At 41.4% G+C, this 26323-nt stretch overlaps 2 protein-coding genes across 2 annotated transcripts in view; both read right to left on the bottom strand.

The window, feature by feature from the left end:
- Nucleotides 1-13998, bottom strand: part of ETNPPL (ethanolamine-phosphate phospho-lyase) — a 34721-nt gene extending 20723 nt beyond the window's left edge. Inside the window, exons 1-5 of the mRNA XM_080374043.1 lie at nt 6448-13998; nt 4058-4176; nt 3736-3895; nt 2769-2843; nt 905-998 (exon numbers count right to left, since the gene is read on the bottom strand). Of these exons, the coding sequence (XP_080230169.1) occupies nt 905-998; nt 2769-2843; nt 3736-3895; nt 4058-4176; nt 6448-6503 (504 nt within the window). The 5' untranslated portion in view covers nt 6504-13998. The remainder of the gene's footprint in view (nt 1-904; nt 999-2768; nt 2844-3735; nt 3896-4057; nt 4177-6447) is intronic.
- A 143-nt stretch (nt 13999-14141) lies between these two features.
- The window catches only part of COL25A1 (collagen type XXV alpha 1 chain), a 365971-nt gene continuing 353789 nt past the window's right edge, over nt 14142-26323 (bottom strand). The window contains exons 37-38 of the mRNA XM_080374081.1: nt 20097-20174; nt 14142-17755 (exon numbers count right to left, since the gene is read on the bottom strand). Coding sequence (XP_080230207.1) covers nt 17639-17755; nt 20097-20174 — 195 coding nt within the window. The 3' untranslated portion in view covers nt 14142-17638. The remainder of the gene's footprint in view (nt 17756-20096; nt 20175-26323) is intronic.

The following is a 26323-nucleotide window of genomic DNA, read 5'->3' as shown; positions in this document are numbered from 1 at the left end:
CTTTCCACACAGGTGGATAATAGGAGTTATTACAGCCTGAATTTCTCCATGGAATTGCAAAAATGCTCACAGGAGCTTAAACTCAATCCAGCCCTGTGATGTGTTCAACATTACTGGATGCAGCTGCTGAAAAAGGCATTGTCTACCTCATCACCTTTCAAGACCACCCCTCCTCTTCCCCTAAGACACAATACTGAGCCCTCATCCATCATCTCCTTTCAGATTCTGCAGAAAGATCCATTTCTGCAAGTGGAGAATGGGGTTTTCCAGTCTGTCACTTCCCTTCTAGCATCCTAGTCACGGTATGAAGCTGTATCACCTTCAAGCCTCTACAAACAGAGTCGGGAGATGTTCAGTAAATAAGAGGAAGGCAGTGGTATAAAAACGTAGATACTACTTCGGCAGTGTGGTTAACACAAGGAGGCCTAGATAGGAAAGACCTGCTTGGTGTACATCTCTGGACTGTGAATGATTTTTGTCTTTGTAAGTTCAGGCTGAAAATCAAACAGTATCCCACTCAGCTGGACACCCATGAGCTCTATACCCAGATCTGTGTGAACTTGTGCGGTCTGCCTTGCCAGTTTTTGGAAGCAGCCTGTCCTGCGTATCTTTAGACAAGCCAACACAACAGATACTGGCTAAGTTCTTCCAACTGTGTAACTACACAGTGCAGTGACTCAGGAAACTTGTAGCACTATGAAGGAAGTCAGTCTCACAGCTGAATAACTTCTTAGAAATCCAAAAGCAAACAATTTTGCTGTGTTTAATCCACTGACACACAGCCAAGTACATGTACTCTAGCATCAGCAAAACAGAATGAAAGTGTATTTACACCAGAAGTGGGTAATTCAATATGTTGCATAACAGGCATAAAAATGACAAAAAACCAAAAAAACACACTTACCACATGCACAAACTCCTTCTTGCTGTCCTTTCCCAGCTGATTAAATTTATAGGGACTGATGTCAATCAGAGATGTAACATGGCCGTGGTAAGCACTGCATAAGTGTTAAATATTGAAGTCATTTTTCACCAAATGTATAGAAGAGCTAAATTTACAACTGTGCCCATAAATAGTCCAGAATAACCAACTGTATCTGCAACACAGTAGCACTGTTTGTGAAGGGATCTTGGTTTAATTTACTCTTTGTCTTTCTCTCACAGGCAATATGCAATTGCTGTTGACTTTAATTCACCAGCAAGACTGGAACCAGGAGGTATTTTTCTTGCATAAAATTAAGTGCCAGCATGGGGACAGACCAAGATGATGTTCCCTGGACTGCACTGCCTCTAAGGTGGCTTCCCTAGCAGCCTTACCCAGCAATTAAAGGGTGAGACCAGCTCCCTCATTTCCAGCTTGTGGGCCCCACTCCAGCCAATCTAAGCTTTGCAAGCAAGACCCCAACACCGTTGCAGAGACTCTCGAGAGTGTGCATTGCACTGGAAGGTGGGGATCTTACGCAGCAGCAGCACACCACCGCCTGCCCTGAAGGCCCTGCAGGCTAGACTGTCTGGCAGAAGTCACTTTCAGGATAAGGATTAATATTGTATGAATATAAAACTTTTATATTGCAGAGTATGCAAAAGCTGGTTATGATGGAGACCAATTTAATTTAAAAATGAGGAAACAGATTCTTGAGACTGAAGCATGTAGCAGCTTCATTCAGGCAATAAACACTTTCATTCAGCCATAAACTTGAAGTGAAGGGAACCTCAAACCATATCAAAGACATGTCACAATCTCACAGTAGCATACACAGCGGGTAGAGAGGACAGTTTTGCATTCCTTTGTCTTCTTTACACCTTTCTACTAGCCAGTCAACAAAATCTGCCAAAGGACACAAAGAAAAGACAGAAAGCCCACGCTGACTGGAATGGTAGCTATGGCAAAAGCCTACAGAGCCTTGGGACAATGGCAAAGAAATACCCCGTCGTGTTCAGAAAGACAAGATGTTGCAGCGAAACAGTGACAGAGCCAGCTCCATCCTCAGCTTCTCCTGACAGAAGCTGCTCTCAGTGGTTCCAGGTCTTGGCCACATGAGTCAAGGAGGGCTAACAGGGATCTGAGCATGGCTGGGTCAAAGCAGCTTTGTGCCATTCAGAGACACATGCTCTTGCAGTTGCTCTGGCTGGACTTGCTAATCACAGCCTAAGAAGATCCAGCCCTACAGCACATAACTAACTCTACAGCTGCATCTAGGATAGGGAAACACAGGGATGTGGTCAGCCACCTTCCCCATGGCTGACAGCCCTCTCGGTGTCTCCCAATTTTGGAGCTGCTTGGTTTTGTGTGTACTTGTGTTCACTGGAGGAGAGTGGTGCATCAGTGCAGCACCGCTGCAGAGCTACAGGATCTTTCTTCTTGACCACTGAATATTTATTTGTACAAAAAGAAACATGTCCAGCAGAGCATGACAAACAGAAAGCACTTTTCCAGAGCAGCCCAGTGGCCAAACCACTCACTGACGTTGAAAACCAACATTCAAGTCTCTGGCCTGAATTGCTCTAGAAGTCTCTGTGGGAAATACCCTGTAACAGGTGATTGACTTTCTGGGGTGCCTGACAAGCTTCTTTTTCAGAGAACTTCAAAACTTATGTTTATCTGAATGTAGAAAAGGGATTTCCTGACCTGTTCTGGTATGACAGCAACAAAGCTTTTCTTTCAGCAGGCAGTGGAGTACAAACAGCAGGGGGTTGCTGAAAAATCGCTTCTGAAGTAATGGCAGGAGTTTCTGGCTACATTCACATAAGCTACTCTGTGTACTTACTTTTCAAGGGTGATCACATCTTGGTGCCCATGGTACTGCCGAGCCAGTCGTAACGCAAGATCATTTGCTTCAGACCTGCATAATACCAGATACAGCCACCAAACAGTGAGGAAGCACTTCCAATTAAAGTGGTATTCTGACAGAGAAGAGGAGGCACAGGACTAATGGATATATAATAAATCAACACAGCAGGCTCTGGTACTATACATACTATATTGCTAAGGTTGAGACTGAATGTCTGTAAGAGGGCAAAGAAAAAACAGCTCTTTGTATAAATAGCAAACAAAGAGATGCTTTCTTTCCCTCCCCCAGTTTGCTCGTAGACATTTACCTCCTCTTGGTACAAATGAGACTGCTTTGCAGCCGAGAGTGCAATGCAGCCACAAACCCTTGAAAAGCAACAGCTTGCCAGCCCCATCTCCCACCCTCCATAACAGCTCCATTCTCCCCAGCGCTTGCACCATCAGGCAGCAGAGAACGCAAATCTGCTCCCTGGACAGGTACTCATACTTAAAGCCTGACCCATAGCAGCCCCTCTGCTCACAAGTGCCTGCAGGTTGTCTTTTCTGGCAACAGAAGTGATCACAGACTAAATGGACTGCCTAAAGAAAACTACTCATTTCCAAGGTCATATGCCAGTTTACCAATAGCATGCACCGATCTGTACATAACATTTCACCAATTTGCAGTCTAATTTCCTTTTCCTGCTCCGCCCCCCCCCCCCCCCTTTTTTTTTTTTTTTGCATAGCATTCAGCAGACCAGTTTCTTGTTTTGGCTTTCCTTCATTGAGCCATCACACTAAATATGACAGCTGCACATGGGAAGGATCCTTCAATCAGTACTAGAAATATTTTTGTTGTTTAGTAGTTAAGTCCTACTTAGTAAGGTTTAGACCAAGCCCTTCCAAGTGTCCATCTCAAACAGAAGCAAAATAGTCATAATGGAAAAAAAAATATTCAGACATACCCAGAGTTAACAAAATAGCAAACAGAGAGTTTCTTGGGTAGGGTGGCTGTAAGACGCTGCGCGTAATGAACAAGGTTGTCATGCAGGAACCGGGAATTTGTATTGAGCAGTTCCATTTGTTTTGTTGCAGCCTTTATCACTTCTGGATGACTGTGACCGACTAAAGAAGAAAATAATTAGTTATTACTAGCAAGCAGTCAGCTATTGAACCACACAAGGAGATTCGGAGAAGCAATGTGAACATCATCACTTGGGAGGAGTGTGTTCTGATCCCCATTAGAAATGAAGGAATAGAAGCAGACTTGTAAGTTAAACTGCTTACCATGTGCAACATTGTTGATACAGTCTAAGTATTTTTCTCCTTTCTCATCAAACATATATTGGCCCTGAGCACGCACTATCTTCAGAGGGTCCTTGGCAAAGAACATTTTGCAGGAAGGCCTAAAAAAACCCAAAAAACATTTTAACATCATTTTAGTTTTCACAGTTGTTCCCCCCCCTTAGAGTGTTGAGGGGGTTGATCTTTTGCAGCTCTGGAGACAACTGCCTCCCTCTGCAAATAGCTTCTTGAGCACTTCAGATGGTGGTCAGGATGGTGCTGAAATTAAAAAGTCTCTGCACACCTCCCCAAGCACAGTGGGAACAGAAGTAGGTCTTTAATAAGGGTGTTTTCAAAGCATGACTCTGTCTGCAAGTGGTTTCCCAGGAGCACAGTGACTGCAAGTCCTTCCATGTCCTGCTGCATTTCTAGGCTGTAGCTGTTTGTTTACATGCCTTATGAACGTATTTGGCTGTCATGGTTTAAACCCAGCCAGCAACTAAGCACCACACAGCTGCTCGCACACTCACTCCCTTCGCCCCAGTGGGTCAGGGAAGAGAACTGGAAGGGTAAAAGTAAGAAAATTCGTGGGCCAAGATAAAGACAGTTTAACAGGTAAAACAAAAGCTGTGCACACAAGAGAAGCAAAACAAGGAACTCCACTTCTTCCCACCAGCAGGTTCAGCCACCTCCAGGAAAGCAGGGCTCCATCATGTGTAACGGTTCCTTGGGAAGACAAATGCCACAAGTCTGAATGGCCCCTCCTTCCTTCTTCTTCCTCCAGCTTTATATGCTCAGTATGATGAAATATGGTATGGGATATCTCTTTGGTCAGCTGGGGTCACCTGTCCCGGCTGTGTCCCCTCCCAGCTTCTTGTGCACCCCCAGCCCACTCACTGGTGGGGTGGGGCGAGAGGCAGAAAAGGCTTTGACTCATTGTAAGCCCTGCTCAGCAACGACTACAGCATCCGTGTTTTCAGCACAAATCCAAAACATAGCCCCATACCAGTTACCATGAAGAAACCTAATGCTATCCCACCCAAAACCAGCACAATGGCCAATTATCTTGCTGTGAATAAAACGAAGTTTGTTAAGCCTTGTTTTATACTGTATCATTACCGTTCATCACACAATGGCTGACTGTACCGTATAGAGATCACACTCAAGAACACCACATTATTGCCTTGTGGGTCCTAAAAATCTCACTATCTCATCCTGCTTGCTTTGGAATAAAATCTTTAAAAGCAGCTTTTTATAGGCACCTAAATCACACCGGCTTCCAGCAAAAATCAGGCTCCTTGTAAAATTATACAAAGTACTCTTTAAACACTTTATCCCCCCACACACACACCTTGGAGTACATGCCAGCTATGTAATTATGTTGGATGTTATTACTGAGGGGAATAAAGTCTTCTGAACTTTTAGTAATGTTTATATGGCCTCAGATACCTGGAAAGACCTGTGTTTAACTCAGCCACAGAGTTATTGTTGGGTATATTGATATTATGAACTTGTAAAGCCCGTATGGGACTCCTAGAAAGTGAAGTTAGTTCACTTTCTGACAGTCTCTAGCCCCACTGCATAGGTCTTTCCCAAGGCTATTTGGTACGCTTTAAAAGCAGCGCACATCATCACCATCATCATCTGCCATCTCTTCACTACGGTTTTTTTCTTCTAACAGGTGTCAGCTCGCTCAGTGAGTTTCTTTTTGCACGCCCGGCACGGTGGATCTCACAGTCCCTGCGCAGGGAAGGGATCCTGCGCTGCCCCCCGCCCATCCCCCCCCGCACGCCGCGCCAGGGCACTACTTCTGTGACCCTTTGCTGCGCTCCCTGTACATGCCACACACCTCTAACGCCCTCAGCCAGCAGCCGGCACTGCTTTTAACAATCCGCACTCGTTTGTCACTCGGCAGCACCCACCGAGGCCAGACCCGGGCGGCACACACGGCGGCGGCTGCCGGCGCTCGTCCCCCACGGCCCCGGGCGCTCCCGGCTGAGTGATCCCTCAGCCTCACCCCACGGAGGCGTCCGTTCTTCAGCAGCGGGCAGGTCGCTCACGGACCCCAAGCCCTGACCCCGCACCGCCGCGTTTCAGACGGACGCCGGGCACCACGGTCGGGCGGCTTGCGCGGGTCCGCTAACAGCAGCGAAGCGGCGTTTGACGCGCTGCGCTGTAACGGCTGCACCGGCATCACCCCCGCCCCCCCCCCCCCGGGAGCTGGAGGTGGCACGGAGGTGGCACACGGGTCTGGCAAGCGGAGATGACGGGTCGTGCACGGACCCACGAGGGGCCGGAGAGGCTCCCCGGCGCCGTGAGGGCCGCCGCCACCGCCGGGGGCCGGTGCAGCCGCCACAGAACGTCCTCGTCCTCATCCGCCCCGCCGCCCCTACCCGATGTGCTTCCTGCGCAGGGCGAGGGTCTCCGCCTTGCTGTAGCGCTCCTCCATCGCCCCGGCCCTGCCCTGCCCCGCCCCGCCCGGCTCGGCATGACACTGCTGGGGGCGCTGGGGACACCCCGCCTCTTATGCCGGCGCCGGGCCCCGCCCAGCCCCCGCTCGCCCCGCCTTCCCCTTCCATTTTTGGGCCTATTCGGCCGGGGGGCGGGGCCGGGGGCGGGGCCGGGCCGGCCGTGCCAGGCGCCGCTTTGCTCGGTGTGCTTACGGTGGGCAAAGCGCTTCTGCTGCAGACATCCTCCTGGGGGGCACCGAGCGGCTGATTTAATCAGAATTAGGGTCATAACAGAAAGATCTTCACAGCTCCTTCTCTGTCGGAACCTGGTCATAAGTGTAGGCTGAGGTGTACTCACATCCATCCATCAAAGCCAGTACCTGTATTTCTTGTAAAGCGCAGCAAATTAGTAAGAGCATGGTTTTCTGTGTTTTTAGACATGTAAGTAGAAAAGGGCTCGAGCCCTGGTGCCCTGATGTATCGCTACGCCCTTTTTGGCCTGGGCAAGACCTAAGTATAACCTGTCCCATGAGCTCCTTCTAACCACTACGCCAATGTAGAAGTGATTTGCCTGCTCGGTGGTGGACTTGGGAGTGCTGGGTTACAGACGAATCTCAAAGGTCTTTTCCAACCTAAACGATCCTTTGATTCTATTTCTTCATGGTTCCCCTTGATGACCATCTCACTGGACGTCAAAGCCCGTAAGAAAAAGAGGGGACAATTTCATGGGGAAGAATGGCAGAACTCACATCCAGAGGCATTGTGTTTCAGACCAGTTTAGCTGCTGATAGAGCACCTCAGCTTTACCTTCCCCTTCGCATGGATGATGCCCCCCGCTGCTTCGAGAGCTGCATGGGCAGCCAGCAGCAAAACCTGCACCTACTCCCTGCTGCCCATCTGCAGCTCGTCTGTGCCACCTGCAGCTCTGTGTTTGGAAGAGTTTTCAGAGAGCTTATGTAAAGCCACACAATTCCCCTTGCTGATACTTGTCTTTTCTAGATCAGTATCCAGTATGTCATCCCAAATTTTGCAGATGGAAGAAACACACCTCCTGATTTTTACATTTTTTTATATCTGCCTGTAAGCCACCTTTCTGCTTCTCTAGTCAAGCACTTCTTTTCCTACAGCCTTTTTCTTGAGCTTCTTCAGACAGTGTTAATTTTGGAACTCCACAGCTTTCACATTCCTGCATTCCTGCTGCATCAGAAGCCTTGCCTCATCAAATCAGCCATGCAGCAGAAGCAGTAGGAGGCACCAGCAGCTACACCTCTATACCCCAGCAGAGACAGCAGCTGCCTGCTTTCAGTGCCTCATCCAGGCAGAAGAAGGGATGGCCTCAAAAGACATGAAGGTGTCAAAGCTGTCAGCTAGGGCAGTATCATACAGGCAGTGATGAGGTTCATTCATGGGTCTCAAGAAGAGAACAGGCATTTAAATCTGCTAACATCTGAGTTGAGCCTGGGGTAGAGCCTGTCAGGAATGCTGTCAGCAAACGCTTTTCCATTTTGCCCATCTGTGAAAGCTGGGAAATGACATTTAGCACAGGGCAGATGTAGTTCAAGTTGTACATGTTATATACTGGACATAACTGCAATCCCTTTGAAAGAGTAAAGTAAAGAAAGGCTAGAGCCAAGGCAGTGAGTGGCAGCATGTGAGTCTGAGTCTGAAAGCATTTCAGGAGAGATGATTTTCCTGCACCCAGCTAGTACCTGCCCTCTGTCAGTGCCAAGCACAGCCTTGTCCCTCCTCCGGGGCTGCTGGGAACACTAACACTGAAAAACTTCAGCTGTTTACGCTCACCTGCCCAGTCTTGCTCTCACAGAAACCCTGGACCACAAAGAGATTTAAGGCACATGCAAATTGCTGTGCTTCTAATCCTTTGCCAGCACAAATTGGCAGCAGCCCTACTTGTATCAGACCTTTTTGTTTCAGGCTCAGCAAAAGATAGTTTGTTCACAGCTAGGTTAATAACTGCTTGAATTAATATTAAACTTCATCAGGAAAGCTCAGAGTGGTAGGTGAAGTACCTTGTTAGAATGGGCAGCAGGGCAAGGGCAGGGTTGCTTCCCTGTTCCTTCACAGCCACGGAAAGAGGCTTAACAATCAAGAAAGTATCTGTCCCTCGCTCTTAGCTCACAGTTTTTGCACACACTTTTGATAACGTCAGCAGAAGCCAGCCTGCCAGGTCTCATGTAGAGCAGAAGAGGTCTCCCCCTGCCCCGATTAGCAGAGAGACCCTGCTCAAGACACAGGGCTTTCCTGCACCTTGTCACTTGGCTTTTTTAGACTTCCCCCGCTTCTTCCACTTGCCCTCGTAATGCTGAGGAGTAAATACAAGCAGCTATTTCTCCCCGATATAGTTCCTTTCTTTTCAAAATACTTGTGGTTTTTTAAAAATCCCAAACCATACAGTTTTCTCAGTCCTGCTCTGTTTGCTTTCTGAAAATTTTAACTGATCTTTTCCACACTTGTTTAAGGGCTTAGTCCTGGCAGGGTACCAGCAACCAGCAGCCCGGTTTCCTGTACAAATGATGAAAAGGAGTAAGTATTTCTAAGAACTATTCAAAGTATCTAAGTAAGGTGCCTTTGTCTCCCTATTTAACTGTTTAAGGAGTTACTGTACCTCTGAAAAACAATGTATTGCTGGTGCATCCCGAGAAGCACTACGGGTGGCCAGCGGAAAATGATCTGCACTCAAGACCTGTTTCAGTGCAGAAAGGTAAAGACGAACAAACCGTACCCAGCTGCAGCTTCTCAGGGATAGCCAGCCGCTTGGCATGCGCGCTGGAAGGGGAATGGACTTGCCTGTGCATTGATGGGGTGATCAGTCCAGCAGTCCTCCGAGCCAGCTGAGCGCAGGGTCTGTTAATTGGGTTAAACAGGCCAATTAAATAGGCCTTTAAAGGGGAAGGCAGAAAAGGGCAAGATGATGTTACTTACTGGGTTTCAAGGCAGCATCACTTTGCAGAGCCATTCGCATGCTCGCTGGGTCCTGAATAATTTTTGTCAAGAATGAACCAGTAGTGTTTGCAATTCCAGGTTTTTAAATGGCGAATCTATTTTATGCACATCTTTCTGACACAAGCTAATTGAAATAATAGTGAAAATTGATATTTTAGATTATTAATTTTGTTTTGGTCGTATTTGTTTTTGTCAGCTTTATCTCAACCAGAACTAATTACCTCACAACAATCTTAAGGCGCCGAAGAGAAGAGAGCTCCTAAAACCTTGAAAAAAGTTGTTAGGTAGTTGTTAGCTCCAGGTGGGAGCAGCCAGACAAAGGTGATCCAGCGAGAGCTCCTGACTGCTTGGTTTAAGTGTGGGCGCTTGGAAAACTCAGTCAAGCTGTAACCTGCACACAGAAAAAGTAATCAGGATATTTATTAATTATAGAACATTGCATTTTGGTGTAAGCACATTAAAAACCTGCATCTTGGTTGATGTGACAGGAGCTGTGTCCACCTTTGATCTCAGAGACAAACTAAAGCAGCTTGAGCACATCTACACTATACACAAGGAGACTGCGATTTCTGAGGAGGTTTGTGTACAGTATTTCCCTGAACACTACAGGTCATATATATATATATTTTTAATGTATATATATGCATATGGACATATGTGCAGCATGGCAGAGCAGGGACTACTCTCAGTGTCACCGGGTGCTTCCTCAGGGATGCTGGGCATGTTAACCTGTAAGTACCTCATCTGGGAAAGGGAGAAAAGCTATTTTCAGTTCCCCCAAGAATCTAAAACCAGAACTAGGTAAGACTAACAAACATTTATGAACATTGCCAAGAGTCAAGAGCAGAAGTTAAACCCTGGCGGTGCTCATTCTCTCTCTTAGCCTAGAGTGACTATATTTTGGAGGTGAAGGAAGGGGAAACAATGGGAAGTGTTTTGTTTGTCTAAAATATTTTGGGATTTAGAAAACCCAAACATTTAAATAACATTTTGAAGAGATTACAGTTGCTGCCCAATGTTTTATTTTTCAAAGAAAGTCCTTTGTTCAAAGAGACTCCTGCACATACATGTCTTCTTAGACCAGGGTACTTGAAAATATACCATTTTGCAATAATTACTGTCTTTTCTGAACAAACTGGATCGGTTAATTTTTCACCTTCAGTATTATAGAAGGGGGAGACTGGTGATTTTAAGCTTTATGTCTTTGGATCCTAGGATGCCTATGGACTGGCCTAAGCAACAGTTTTGACTTCTGGTTAATACATAGATCCTTGCAGCTTTTCCAGCATGAGGAAAGGCTCTGGTCTGCAGCAAAGCTTCTTCCTTCCTTACTTTTGTGGATGCCCGAAGCCTGAGCGGCCTGTTTACAAAAAGATGACTTAATGGACTTGACTTTGAAGGGAGAAGACACATTAAGAGTAGGAAGAGTGAGGTGGGTTTTTGTTTTATTGCACGCTGTAGGAAAATGGAACAGGTTGCAAAGGCCCTGATTTTTGCGTCTTTGTAAATACTGACTCACAGGACCTGCACCAGATTTCAGTCTACAGATTAGCACAGTGCAGCACACATTTTTTCCAATCCAGACAGACTAGAACAATTTTTTGCACCTACACTAACAACTTTATAACTATGCAAAATCAGCACCAACGGTTGGATTAATATTTTAATAATTACACACTTTTTACATTATGAAAATAAATCATAAATAGTGTAAAAATAATTCTGAAGATCAACTTCTCACAAGCAAGAAACAAAACCCGAAATACAAAACTGAAAGAAAACAAAACAGTATTCAACCGAAAAACAAGGAGAAATTTTAATAATAAAACCAAAAGCATGCTGTTTGATCGGGTTCAATTAAGTCAAGACCAGAGGCCACAAGAAAGTGGTAATTAATAACAAATTAAAATGGGTGATTAAAACCTTGCAATTCTTTACACTATTTGTCAAAAGAGGTCTCGTGACATATTTACAATGCTAAGACACTCGGAATATTTGTAGTATTGATAATATGATACTGACCCATGTGTTTTTTCCCCCAAGCATTGTAATCCTTGCCAAATTACTTTACTTAGTATTTTTCTCTCTTCTACTGCATTTATGAGACCATTTCCAATACAAAAATAACGGCACATATTAATGAACTTAAAAAAGTAAAAAATACAAATAAAAATATATAATATTTTCCAAAGGAAAAAGTCAGATACATACATCTTAGTGACATTTTAAAAGTTGTGTGATATTTTCCCAAACATGTACAATAATATAAGAATATCCACATATATGTTAACGATATGTAAAACATTCTTCTACCAACCCAACTTTTCATAATACTTCAGAGAAGTGTGCAAGTACCAATGGTATCTGGGAAATTCATACAATTTCTTTTTTAAATAGAAACAAGTAAAACACTAACGGTCCCAGGTTAAGTTAAGGCCCCCTGTTTTCCAAAGAAAATTCAATTTCCAAGCAGCATTGATAATTGGATGCATTTAAAACCAAAATGAAACAAAAACAACACTCCAAATCCTTTTTTTTTAATGCAAACTCTACTTGTTTTGTGGAGTATGTTTTTCAAATTCTGTCAGAAGCGATGGTGGCAGGCACTTGTTTCTAACAGCATTTAATGAATCCAACCACCATGTAAAATACTTCAATAACAGAGGGTGCAAGAAAACCTTCCTTTGTACATTACAGTAACATTCAAATCCACAAAAACAAGTTGCACAAAGGGGGGAAAAATTAATCAGATGTTAGTTTTAATTCTGGTCACTGAAATTGAATAATTTTTTGCAGTGACTAAAAATTAGACTGCCACTATTCTTGGCAGATGTTAGTGTTTTGTGTGACTCTTTAGTATGAAAATGTAAGTCTCTCATTAGGTAAAATACAGAGAATAAAAAATCTAATTTAAGATGGTCAAGTGGCAGAGATTGGGAAATTTGAAAGGAAAGGTCTGCTTCTGCATGCCTTGAACATCTTGATCCCATTCAATAGACTGGGAGGATCTCTGCAGTTTTTACTTGCTGAAGTGGTCCTGATGTAAGCAAAACCACACTGTTGAAGTTGATAATATTCCCCTTGCTAATAAGCACAATACCTGGGTCCTTCCTTCTGCACATCTCACTGCGCTTTGCAGGGGAAGGATGCATCGCTCTTCCCATGTCATTGCTGGGGAAAGGGATGCACAGCCAAGTGAAGAGCCCTGCGTGGCTGAGCCCAGGTTTACAATCCCTGTTCTGTGGTGGTCAGTGGGACAACTCTCTCTAAACCCTAACGTGATCCAGGATCCAAACCACATCTTACAACACAGCCCCCAGCCTTATGCAGCACCACTTTCCCACAAGGACCAGAGGTCTGCTTATCTCCACTGGGGTTGCATTGTCTTTTCCGCTGGTGTAACTGGGTAATTGATGCTCACATGCACTCTTCCACAAGGCTAGTGCTCAGTGGAGCCAATGCTATCTTTCCACACTGCACATCAATCTTAAGAATTTTCCCTTCTTCAGCTCTGTACTTTACACATGTGCAGGTATATGGATTTGATGATTCTGAAAGTCATTCATACTACTGACACAGTACACTAAAAGAATATATAAACAGCTGGATGAAGAGTGTCATTCTGCTTTGCTACACTATCAGAACACGACATCAAAATCAGCAATAAATAAAAATATAAGTCAAAAAAATACATTGTATCATTGTTCCATGAATTAACTTTTCATGCTTTACCTCAGGAAAAAATAAAAAGGTGTCCAAAGCATCCTGAAAGAAAGATTCCCCATAGCTAATCTATGAATATGAAGACAAGGACCATGTATGTCAGACATATTCCGTACAGTGCTTAAAAGACTTGCTGCTTCTGTAGCAGGACTTCTGCACAATATGGTTATAGCACACTGGAGTAACAGATTACAAAACTTGGTATGAAACAAATACTGAAAACTCTCAAAGAAACAAGAATTAATTATACCTGAAAAGTCAGGGATATAGAAACTGTGTAGACTAATACCACTACACATTTCTACCACTGAAAAGACTGGTAGAGGAACTACTGTTCCTGTCACAAACTAAACAAAATAAATCATATCTATTTGGAGGAATGCTACTAAAAGATACAACAACACACAGGTGTTTCAAACTGTAGCTTTGCCGTCAAAAGAGAAAAGATATACTAGCACCAAAAATAGCTGCTTTTTAAGCAAAATAAACATGTTGCAAGTCTTCACAGGGTGCTTTTCTTGATGAAATATTAAACTAAATTATTTTGTTTTCTTGTACCGAACATGCCACTTTTCTAGATACTGTTAGGTTTCATTTCAAATCAATCTTTGAGATGCAAATCTTAATGTCAAAGCTATGTATGTAGTTTAGCTTGTCAGATTTAATTGTTTATCTGCTGTTCACCCATGGTCATTTAAATGGAATGAACCTTTCATGATATTGAACAATACAGAAGTTTAAAAAAATTCAGTTAGATTATTTGGGGAAAAAAAGTATTCCTACCTGGCAGGAGTTAAAGAAAGAAATCAATTTACAAGATAGAAAAGAAACTGAATAAAGGTGCTTAAGTATTTCTTCAGCAGTTCTCAGTGTCAGGGTGCTAAAAGAAAACTTGAGTTTTGACTAACACTTAACAGTAGCGTCTGTATTTTCTGAATGAAGAAATCATGAACCAAGGTTCTGCTAGCTTTATTGATTCATATAGAAAGGGATGCTACGAGGACAGTTTAAAAATATAGATACAGAAATTTAAAAACTATGAAAGTGCTAATAACAGCATGCATTTAATAGCTCTTTATCTTGTTGCTATTTCTTAAATGAGTTGTGTTTCTGGACAGTCTCGGTATGGAATTGCTAAAACACCTAGCCAGATAATAAACATTCTACTTGATTTTGCATTTGAATACTCTGAGGACATTAAAAAAATATTTCATCTTACTGTACGATTGCCAGTATTCGATATTTTATAAAAAACATTCAACTACTAGTCATCATGTCTATAATATACCTAGCCAAATGTGCCAAGTCAGGACATAGGCATAAGAGACTCACTTTTGTTAGGTGGGCAGCTTGCTCCTCAGCTGGTTGTTTTTTGAGGCAGCGCTTCTTAAACAAGCAGACTGAAACTGCCAAGCTGGAGGGCTTCCATGCTGCTCCACTCGTCCGCTTTCTGGAAAGTCCCTCATTCACATTACTGCTGTAGCACTCTGATTATTAACGTTTTATATTCAGTCTATGCCACATGAAGGCTTTTACTATTGTATCATGATTATTGAAACAGGTTGATACTTGCATGTCTGCAAATTTAAGCAAAGAAATTTTTCCTCGTATCTATGAACACTTGTTTATTTTTGGAAAGATGGAATTGATCAGTAAAAATATGTATAAATTCAGTATATATATCTATATAGTGCTGGAATTCTGTTTTTATTAATAAGGTACTACTAGATGGAGGCCACTAAACTAATTCTTAGTTTTAAAAATCTGTGGAAGATCTTCCCCTATGAAATGCTGGTTTTGTCTCTGATATACCAAAACAACAGTAAAGACTTAGCAAAGTGAAAGACTGCATTATAGTGGCATTTCCATTGATTGAGATTGTGAAGCAATACAAAAAGTGCAACCACAGCAGGTCCCCATCTTCTCATGATTCAGAAATGATGGAGCAAAGAAAAATACGTATTCCATGAAGGGCAAGGTGCCTTCACATGGATGGAGACAGGCTGTCTTCAACTTCAGTTTTGGTCTAAGTATGAAAGACAACTCAGGAAAAGTAACTAAAGTTTGTGATCATCCTGTTATACACTAGGAACAGAAGTGATATAAAAAGAATTTCCATCTGCCAAATATGGCACCATTTCTCTTAAACTAGTCTCTCAAACTAACTACAGCGCACCATATGAAGACTCAAAACTGGAAAAAAATACTTCATGGCAAAAACTACAAATGTGCACAAAATAAGCAATAAAAAAAGTGGGGAAGCAAAATGTTGCCAACGTTTCTCTAAAAAGCTAGTCATCTGAACAGAAATGGAGAAGTATCGACACCTTTAACAGTGTAGTGCGATGACAAGTGTGCAGCCGTAATCACACAGACTTGTTTCTCTCCAATGTTTTTTGAGTAATAATGTCCACTAAAAGGAACAAGATGAATAAATCAGTCTGTGAAATACAAACATAAACTTTTTTTTTTTTTTTTAGACTTAAAGGCTTCAAAGACTCTGAAATAAAAACCATTAATACTGAAACAAGATGAACATGTGGCTTGAAGTATTTTCTTCAATACCATCACACCAAATGTTGAATACATTATTGAAATGCATCCTTTATGGCAACAGTTAGGGAAAAGGTAACAAAATTAACCATAGCTTCCAAAATTCTGCAAAGAAGTTCAGCTAGATTTGTGTAATTTAAACTGAATCACCTGAAAACCACACCATGGTACATAACGTCTCTGGTCAGTTCCATTATCCTCCTCCTCTTGAGGATGTTCCAATTCATCCCCGCCACAAGAATGCTTTTTCCTCCAGCAGTCCCAAAACACAATATGCAGAGTACATACTCTGTCCATCCTTGAACAAGGTTGAGAAGCTTCTGGTCTCAGGTGGTGTCTGCCATCAAATGATCCCTGCAGCACCTCTGTAACCTTTTCAAACAACCCACAGAGAAGTCTGGTTTCTTCTTCAAACTTCTTTCCTTCTTGATTAAGGACTCGACAGGGCCTATCGTGAATGTCTTCACAACCATGAGCAGTGCAAGGCAAACCGACGCTGATTAACAGGTAGGACCCTCTTTGATCAAAGGGACCAAGTGACCCGCAAGACTGGAAGCCATCCACCTGCAGTTGGAACTCTATTCCCCAAAAATTCAAGGCCTTTTTCTATCCTCCTTTGGTTTATCTCTTTTTAGCAATAAGCCATGGTGTGACTCCCTTGAGATGACAAAAGGAAACAATTCAGAAGCTGGAATCAAAGGTCACTGTGAGCAGCCATTTAGTATGTGACATGATCACACAACAAGCAGGTTTGGCACACAAATTCATGCTTTTAGTCCGTACAAGCAGATATGGTGGCATGAATCAGTGAAGTGTTTAAGATGGACATGGAAGCCAAGTCAGTAAACTCCAACGGCAGCTGGTACAGTACATTTCATAGCATTTTGCTTTTATTTGGTCACAATTTCTTGTAAACTAGTTCATGGAACTCATTGTCCATGTAGGTCCACAAGCCAAAATATAAGAATTTACAGAAATAATCAGATTTCTATTATTGATCTTTGTATTGAGACATCTCTCTCTCATTAGAGAGAGAATCTCTGCAGGTTTACCCTGCAGTTATGTATCATCTAACTGCAGATATGAGTGAAAACAAGATGTACACATGGACTATTGCAAACAAGTAGAAGCAGCTACATGTAAACATATCTCAGACTTGTAAAATCAAATTTTCAGTTTTCAACTATAAATACAAAAAGTGGAGCATTATATACACAACTTCATGCTTGTAAGGTTAGATTCATCACTGCAAAGACAAAAAGAGATACAGATTAATCAAATTAGTAAATTTCTATTTCAGATTTCTATTCCAAATACATAGATATAGCAGAGTTGCAAATATGGATAGCTATTTCCTCAGCACCGGCTATTCTGCAGAGATAAACACGCCCAGGGTCTCATGTATGCTTTATGTTTTCAAATGTACACAAGTATCCTTCCATTTAGATTAGTCTGAAATCTCTGTTTTTAAATCTAGCACTGCCTAGGTTAAATCTTTACTGAAATAGTGTTGTCAGTTAACATTAGCATACAATGTAACAGCCAAGAGAATGTACTGAAGAACAGAAAGGTAAGGCAAAGAGAAAGACAGGATGCACTGTTGTTCTACGTGTCCCAGAAAAATAATCTAAGAGATCAATATAAATATTTGAAAAAATGCCCTACCCATGAGCTTTTATAAAGAATGGGAAGCAGTGGTCATGTGCAGAAACCAAAGTATGTGTGAGTCTTCATATGAATGAGAAAAGTTGTAGACTTTCCAGAAATCTAATGCCAACTGTTTCTGCCTCAATGAGTTATTACTTCTACATATTTTACAACCTTAGCACACCAGCGGCTGTGATGGAGAGGCCTTGTTCTGTGTTGTGAGAGGCTCTGAAATATATTCTGATACTGTTCAGTATGACTGTGACAGGCTTTTCTGTGTGCCGAGGATGTACTGCCCCTGAAAAGAAAAAAGCTCTGCGCATCCTACCTTTTGCCAACAGCCAGGCATTGGTAATCCATCGGGACCCTGTTTCAAGGGGAGGGAGGAAAAACAAAAAAAGGCATAGTTAAGTTTGATAGTATAGATAAGCCATCAATATCTGTTAGAACAGCTGAAGCAGCTCTGACTTACTATCTAGTAAGTAGCTAGCAGTTTCTAACTTATTTCCTCTCTTGTTTTCAAGAAGGAAAAGCCAAAGGAGAAAGGGTTTACACTGTAAATACATATGTGTGCCTCTCTGCCATAAAGAATTTTTTCCCCCTAAATCATTAGAACATCTTCATCAGTTTCATACTGTTGTTAGAGCTCAGGCTGCACATTATTTTAAATATAATCTGTTATTCACAACAATCTGTAGCTGAATGTACAAGATCAATGAGCAAAAAGATATTATCACTTTTATCTGGAGGATATTGTGTTTTATGGGCCCTAGTACAAAGTTAATCAAATGATAAGATAGTGAGACTCAAATTTGGGTATTTTCTATTCAGTTTCATTCTTAGCTTTTAAATGAAGCAGCAAAGTCTTAAGGCCTGAACATACCTCAACTGACATAGTGGAAGAAGATGTCAGTGGTAAGAGCAGGGCAGTACGGAAGCATTGATTATTTCATCACTTGGACAATATGGCCATCTAATTTCTTCTTATGCTAGTGAGAGTCACCCCATTTCTTTTCTGTCACCACCCTGCTTTCACATATCTTCATGTGTCCAGTAAGATCAGAGCCAACTTTTGACCACAGTCATACTGCTTTTCATGAAACTCATTCCAATTTACATTGGTATACAGCTTATCCAGAGAGTTGTATGCTCAGAATTAGGAGCAGATACTATGTCATTAGACTATACAATGAGCAAAAAAAAAAAAAAAAGATTGGGCCTTGACATTTTTAAGAATATAGAATAACAGTACTTATTAGCTTACTTTACCTGTGAAGGTAGTGGTTAATGAGAATTTTTAATGTGCTTGTATGTAATCTGGTGGGAATGGCTTGCTGCTTAAGGCAAGAAACAGTGCTGTTTGCTTAGCAGCTTGTTCTAGTAATTACCTATGAACACAACATTTTTCATCCATCAATGACTGTTAGTGAATCTCCAGATATAAATGATAATATAGAGACAGAGAAACATTTTTGAATTACAAAAGCATGCTTGATTATCCCCAACAAAACATGAGATATGGTTACCATTAATTGGAAGCAAACAAAATGGACTATGGAATAATCTTAATGAACTATGTATTTAAGATTAAAATCCACTGACTTCAAATTAGATGTGCTATAGTTGAAATAAAATCTACTTAATTTAACATTCATCTTGGAGAACCGTGCTTAACCACCAAACAATATCAGAACATGCAGATCAAATTTCACTGTGAACAATTAAAAAGAAAATTTTCATTGTATCTTTAGGATATGTGTATGTACTGTTCCTTTTTTTTTTTTTTTTTAAATGGAAAAGAATTTAAACTTACTTTGCCATTAAATAAAAATCACTGTTGCCAGATTGGTACAAGGGAGAGGGTCAACAAGTAGCATTTTAGTATAGGTGGGAACTTGAATTCATGCTAACATAGGGTGGGGAGTGTCGTGTGTATTCCAGGAAAGTAAGTTCCAAGGGTAAGACCATTAAATTGAAGACGTTAAATAACAAAGACAGTGAGGGTTTGGGCTGCAGACTGTTATCTTCTTACAAACCTCAGGTAAGCTTTTCATTTCCAGATCTCTTTGAATACTATTTGATTAACAGGCCAGGCACCAAGAATATTACTTGGGTAACGCCTGGGAGATCAGGCTCCAGCTTGGTTTTATGGAAAGCTATGACTTGATTTTTAGAACTAATATTTACATCGTTCTGTACATGACACTCATTTGACCAAATCATGAAAACATGCACCTAAGACTGCATGGATTTGAAAGGAAGTCCAGGGTGCAGAGTAGCTCTGGGGCAGGCTAGGGTGAAGAACTGAGCCAGTGCAGACAGAAGTCATCAGACTTGATTAGAGGTGGAGGTGGAGGTTGTGCTGGATTTCTACAAAGCCTTGCGTTCAGGGTGAGTAAGGCAATAGGTATTTTGTGAGGAAAATAACAAACCAAAGATTCTCAGGGAAAATGTAGGAAGGACACAAACTTACAAGTTGCCATGTGATGTGGGAGCAAACTGCTGAGAGTTAGGTTTGAGGTGTCAACAAAAATGTGTGTTCTCTCATTGCCGTTAGGATCACTGAAGCAACTGGTTTGTTCATGCACATGCATGTGTTACATGAATAATGTAAAGTCAGCTCAGAAAAACATTACTTTACATTGAGAATGGCTGACTACAAACAAAGGAACTGCATGCAGGGTTGGTAGGAAAGAGAAATACTGTACCAATTGGCAAGGGGCATCCAGCCCATCCAGACCAGGCTGGCCTGGCTCCCCTTTTTCCCCCTTAATTCCACGGAATCCCTGTTTGTAAAGATTAACTTGCAATGTTACTATCAAGGAAATGCCTTCAGTATTGACTTAGCTGGAGTGAACAAATAACAACAGAAAGGCAAGAGGAGCAAGCTGACCACCATGGCACGATTTCGACGACTCTGGCACATCCCAAATTTGGTTTCTTGCCAACATGTTTGGTAGAAAATGAAATAAAGCACCAACAAAAGCCACAAATTTAGTCTGAAGGTCTTAAGTATGGTGCTTTAAACCAAACGAGGAGGTTTACAAACAAGGACTGCTTGAGAATTTGCCAGAACTTAAGATACTGCATTAACAATGGGTAACGGGTGACACAGTAGCTGATGCTTGTTCCTCTCCCCTCATTTCTTATTCCATCAGTCTACAGCAGGGCAATCGATTGTCCAATACACAAGTGAGACGTACCAATGGGCAAGGTGCATCTAATCCAGGAGCACCCTGTTCTCCTTTCTCCCCTTTAGGCCCCTTTTTGCCTTTCTTTCCCTTTTCCCCCTGTGGATACAATGGTTTGGATAAAACAAGTTTCATTCTTTTGGAAAAAAAAATTAAAGAAATATTCGTTTAAAAGTTTGGGTTTTTTCTTTTTAAGCCAATGGAGAGCTGAAAGGACACTTACCACTGTGTTCTGGTTTGGATGGTGCATTATGTGGAAAAATAAATTACATGATCACAAGCAAGAACTGCAATCAGTCGGTATTAGTTTGTGTTGGTATTTCATATCAGTATTATGAATGTTTTGAATCCTAGAACAGGGCTTGAAATCACTGATTTCTTGAGACAGAGGCAAATCTGCAAATCCTCCCCATCCACATCCACACAATAAGATGTCTCCTTTTTAAGTGGTAGTACTGAAGTGCACATGCACGGTAAGCTGAATTTGTCAGCTTCCCTAGATTTGTCACTAGTCAGAAGTGACTTTGCAGTAGCAGAGTACATCAGCTCAGTCTCTGTGAAAAAAAGGCCTGTGGCACGGATGCTTTGCAAGGATGGCTGGTCTCTGGCTAAATTCTATCAGCTTCCATGGTGCCATGTCATGGGTGAACTGGCCTTTGCTGAACTGACCCTTTGCATTCCGGTAAGAGTTTGGGACAAATCCTGTTCTTAGTGGTGTTGACAGAAATCCACAGACATCACTGAGGGTGCACTCTTGTCATTCCAAATACAACACAATCATTTCAAACCCTGTTACAGGAATTAAAACATTCAAGCTGCTTGATGGAGAGGTGCTATGACACTTTCAATGATTTCATAATGTCTTGGTATCATAGAGTAATCAGAAGTGATAATTAGACTCTTTATTTAAATATTCCAAATTTTAAATGGTCCCTCTACTGCAGGCAACATTTCATCTAATTATTTTACTGAAATTCAGTCCTTTGATTTCATAGTGAGTTTTCTTTTTAGATATAAAACTCACAATGCTTTAATTACTCATGGAAATGAGTTGACTTCCCTCAACAAAGCTACCTGCAAAGAAGACCTCACCTTCAAGCAGTATAAAATGTTTAGAGAGTTCATTTTATAATCGATTTCACACCAGTTGATCACAATGGTAAATGAGTTTCAGGTTTGCTCTCAATTTCACAAAAATCATAAAAGGTTCTGTTAAAAAAAAAAAAAAAAACAAATTGGACTAGGATTGTAAAAAATGGGATAGGAAGGATGAGTAAATCAGGAATATCACAAAGAAATGGGAAAAATAGTCATAGGAAAATTAGTATGATATTGGAGAACCAGCAAGCGAGGTTGTGGCTATTGGGAGGATTTAATTTGTGAGGAAAAGGGTAAAAAAGACAGAGGAATTGTAAGGAATGAAGGTAGAAGGAGAAGGAAGGAATGCCCCTTTGGAAAGACAGACGGATTTTGGTGAAGCATAGTACATAGACATTTAAATAGTTCCACACCAGTACAGAAAGACTTAATCCATTAACAAGAGAGAAAAATTCTTTTTACACAATTAATTAGCTATATCATATTTAAAAAAGAAAAGAAAGCACATTATTCATTTAATATCACAGCATACTTGACTCATTCAAATGAAAAAAATCTTTTCTGTGAACAAAACATACTGCATTCATGACACGATAGGAACAGAGTTTCTTGTCTACCTTGTCTGTGTGCCAAAAAGTCACAGGATAATATTTAGGGAAACATCAACCCAAAAATTACCCTTCTTTACCAAATTATGAGACTGTCATGTAAAAAAAATCCCCGGGAGTCAGGAACTGTAAGTTGGCTAGGTTTTCATCTTAAATCTGCAAACACAACATAGCACAGAAGCCCAACAATTTCAGAGTCAAATCTCATGTTATTTGTGCTTGATGTTAACGCCAATATATTTGTTGCGAGTGTATGCAAGCACAGAGCATGGACATACTCCAAAAAATATTCTGAAAATGGACAGTACAGTTTGGTTTCTGACTTTTTTTTATCTTCAGGACTTTTAATTCTTTAACTTGTGTTACAAGTCAGCAGACAACTATTTAAACTTCCAGTTTTGCAGGGCAAACCTACAATCTTATTCAAAACAATGCAGCAGTCATCTGTGTAGAGAATGGTCTGGATTTTCTAAGTACTTTACTACTTTTTTTGGCAGACTGAGTTCTTGTCTCTTAATCTTCACCTCCTTGCTCTGAACTACAGAGATCCATAGGAGATATGGAAAACCTATATCTGATGAAGATTAAAATAAATCCTTCCTGCCCTTTCTCAGTGCCTAGAGAAATACAAATTTGTGACACTTCTGAAACACTGTTATGGTTGGAACAATCTCTGATCTTCACATGCATAGATTTTCATCAGTGCAGAATGTTGGGTGGTAAGGATGGTGCCCTTCCAGCCACTGTTGTGATACATCATACTCCTCTGTCAATATTTATTACAAGAGACACAACTGCACATTTGGGATCAGGGCCCTCTTCCCTCCCTCTCCCCACAACCCAATGTCTACCTTTTGTTAAAGGCAATTCCTTTTTTAAAATTATTTTTTTTTAAATTTTATTCATATAACCTGCAAATAGAAATTCAATTGTACAAACCTTTTTCAGGCCAAGTGCTCCTGGACCATAATTTTATATAAGTAATTACAGCTAGAACACTTAAAAATTATTTTTACAGCCAAGTTAAGCAGACATTATAATGCAAACACTGACTTGCTTTCACTGTAGCAGATCTACTGACAAGTTACAATAAAAATCATCAGTCTAGAACTCATCTCAAACTGAAGAAGTAAAGATATAATCCCTACCTATCTTAGTGTTTCTATGAAAAAACTGTGTCACTGGTTCTTAATAAAATGTTAATAATGATATATAGTTTTGCAATGCAACTCTAATTAAGTTTCTTAACTAGAAACTCGCTAATCTCACCTTGTGCGATGTCAGTCTAACAGCCAATACTGTAAAAAATATTTAAAAACCAAGAAATCATGAGCTGGACCCTCAGTTTGTAAACTGGTTTATCTCTGTTGAAATTGGTAGTGTTACACAAATTTGGTCATAGATATTTAGCAATTAACATAAGGAAAAAGACCAGAACTGAGAAAATTTGTTATAATGAAAGCTTCTATTAATTGCATTACTTTGTGTCTTTTGAGAGTCAGCCTTCCGTTTGGAAAAGGAACAGTTGATGCAGCTGAGGTGGTTTTGGTGAAACCAGTTTACTTGCAAGTAACAAGTATTCCCTCACCTTTGGAAAAAAAGTGTTGAAACTGTGAAACTGAAGTCTCTTTTCCAGAGGTCTCAGTTGTATCTTCACCGATTTTTCACCAAGAAAGACCTTCCTTTGCTTTCTAATTTGCTTTGAATATTCTAGGAATTTTTAATGCAGAGATTACATCTCCATTTTTTGCTTTACAGATTTTCTGGCAATCCTTTTAACCTGAACACCGTTAAGATAATGTGGTTTCTGAAACATCTGTCAGATTTGCTAAGTACGTTATCCCATGCATTCTCCTCAAGAAACAGGTTTCACCTTTTCCCAGATTTTTAGGGGGGTGGAGCACCAGACTCCTGCAGCCCAGCAGATCAAGGCTACACAGGCAGCCTGAATCACAACTAAGCGCCAGAACCAGCCTCACCGTGCCTTGTGGCCACACACAATTCACATGTAGAACTCCCTTGCCCTCTTGGAACTGGAGGTCCTATGTTTGAGCTATTTGGTCAGTTTCTGGGAATAATCAACTAACACTCAAAAGCAGCATGCTGGACTCTAGGACTTTAAAATATTTCTACATCCTGAGTGCAAGAATCTCAGCTGTTCCTTTTTCATGTGATATCATATTTGTATAAGCCAACTGTTTTTCCAGCTTTTCTTCCAGAGATCTGAGGCTCTGATGGCTGTATTTTATCTGCCTATCTCTAGCTGTACAAGGAAACATAGAGTCTTAAAGGTCAGGTTGCAAGGGACTTCTGCAGGTGACCTAGTCTAACTTTGTACCCTGAGCAGGACGATTCCCTGACCCCAGACTGGGTCAGACCAGAGCAGGTCCTACAGTCCTCCTTGGGCAGTGGTTCAGCCACCTCTCTGGGTAAACTGTCCCAGTGCTGCGTTGCCCTCCTAGTGAACAAGGTTTTCCTCATAGCCACTCTCAGCCTCCCAGGAGCAGCTAGCTCATGGTCCTGTGTTTTCCCATTTGCCATTAACCAGAAGAGTTTTGCTCCACCATCTTTGTGCCTCCCCTTCAAGCAGCTTGGCCTCCTCTTTGTCAGCCCGAGCCAGTGCACATCCTTCCAGCCTCTTCTATTGGTTGCACGTGCCCCAGCCCCCTGTCAGCTTGGTAGCCTTCTTCATCTCCAAGTTCTCAAGTTTTTCTTGAACTGGGAGGCTGAAAACACCACCTGCAGTTTTCAAGCAACCTCACTAGGATTGATTAGAGAATAACTTATTATATTCTTCTGGACATGACTCCTCTAATGTATCCCAGTATGAGAACATACTGTTAACCTCATTCAGGTTGGCACCTACCGAATCTCCCACTAGGCACAGGCTGGCCATTTTGCCAGTCATCTATCAGAGCTGGCAGTTATCTGTTACACCTTTCTTCTAATAACTACTCTCAAAAAATAAAGCTATTTGCTTGTGACAGAAAGATCTGTAGTCTTTGACAGCAAGCAAGAGCTCACCATTCATTGTGATTACTCTGCCAGGTCAGACACTGCCTTTATAATATTCATAGAGCACTTGCTTAAGCAACAGTTGTTCTGCAAAATCATTACCTTACCAGTGATCTCTGAGCTTAAAATAAGCAATATAACAAGGAACAGAAGGGTAGGATACATTACATAGTATCCTTATCAATGCATTCTTGGGAAGTGTTTTGCCTGACAGTATTAAGAAAAGGAGATGAATTCAAACAGCCATGGTGATTTTTTAACCCTGCTTCTTGTTTCAGATATCGTGATAGGAAGTGGTCCTCGTATAACTCTGTACATGTCAGCTAGGCAAAATAGTTGTCTGAGATAGAAAAATCACCTGCTTTGCATATGGGCTTTAATATTAAGTGGCTTGGTAATTCAGCATTTTTAGCAGCTGGGCTCTGTGTTGGTTAGAAATAGAGGAGATTTTCACATTAGCTTTCTCTGCACGCATTTAGTCCTAAATTGCTTTTTACTAAACATATTTCTATGTCACTGTGTCTGGACAGTGCAAATGAAGTTAGGCTGTTTCTGTTAACTTCACTGTCTAGCTGGTTTACCAGAAAGGTAGAGTATATGATTTAATTTCAATCCATAAGTATCACAAAGTACTTAATTGTAAATAAGACATTGCCAAAAATAGAAATGTAAACAGTTCCTGTCGTTATCCATTTGGTGTGGGACAGGTAGTGTGTACAGGCATGATACACTAGGGTCAGCAGTTATACTGCAAACACTGCCAGGGAACAGAGTTGGGGTCTTCAGCATAAAATTACTACCACAATGACACATTTCAGTGATGTCTGCATTAAAAATTTCAGGCTGACAAGGATTTTCAGCAAGTGTAGGATGGATTGGAGAAAATGATTCTAAAAAGAAGCTGTGTTTTGGGACACGTTGATATCACTAGTTCTGTGCATAAATTTTCGTGGTTTTTCATGATTTTGCTTAGCATGTATCTGTGACCTGCCTTTTGGCACACAGTAAAACAAAGATAAATTT

The sequence above is a fragment of the Falco punctatus genome (assembly GCF_963210335.1).
Source record: "Falco punctatus genome assembly, chromosome: 1".
NCBI classification, from domain to species: domain Eukaryota; kingdom Metazoa; phylum Chordata; class Aves; order Falconiformes; family Falconidae; genus Falco; species Falco punctatus.
Note: the sequence above shows the minus strand (reverse complement) of the source record. Positions and strands in the feature narration are given on the sequence as shown.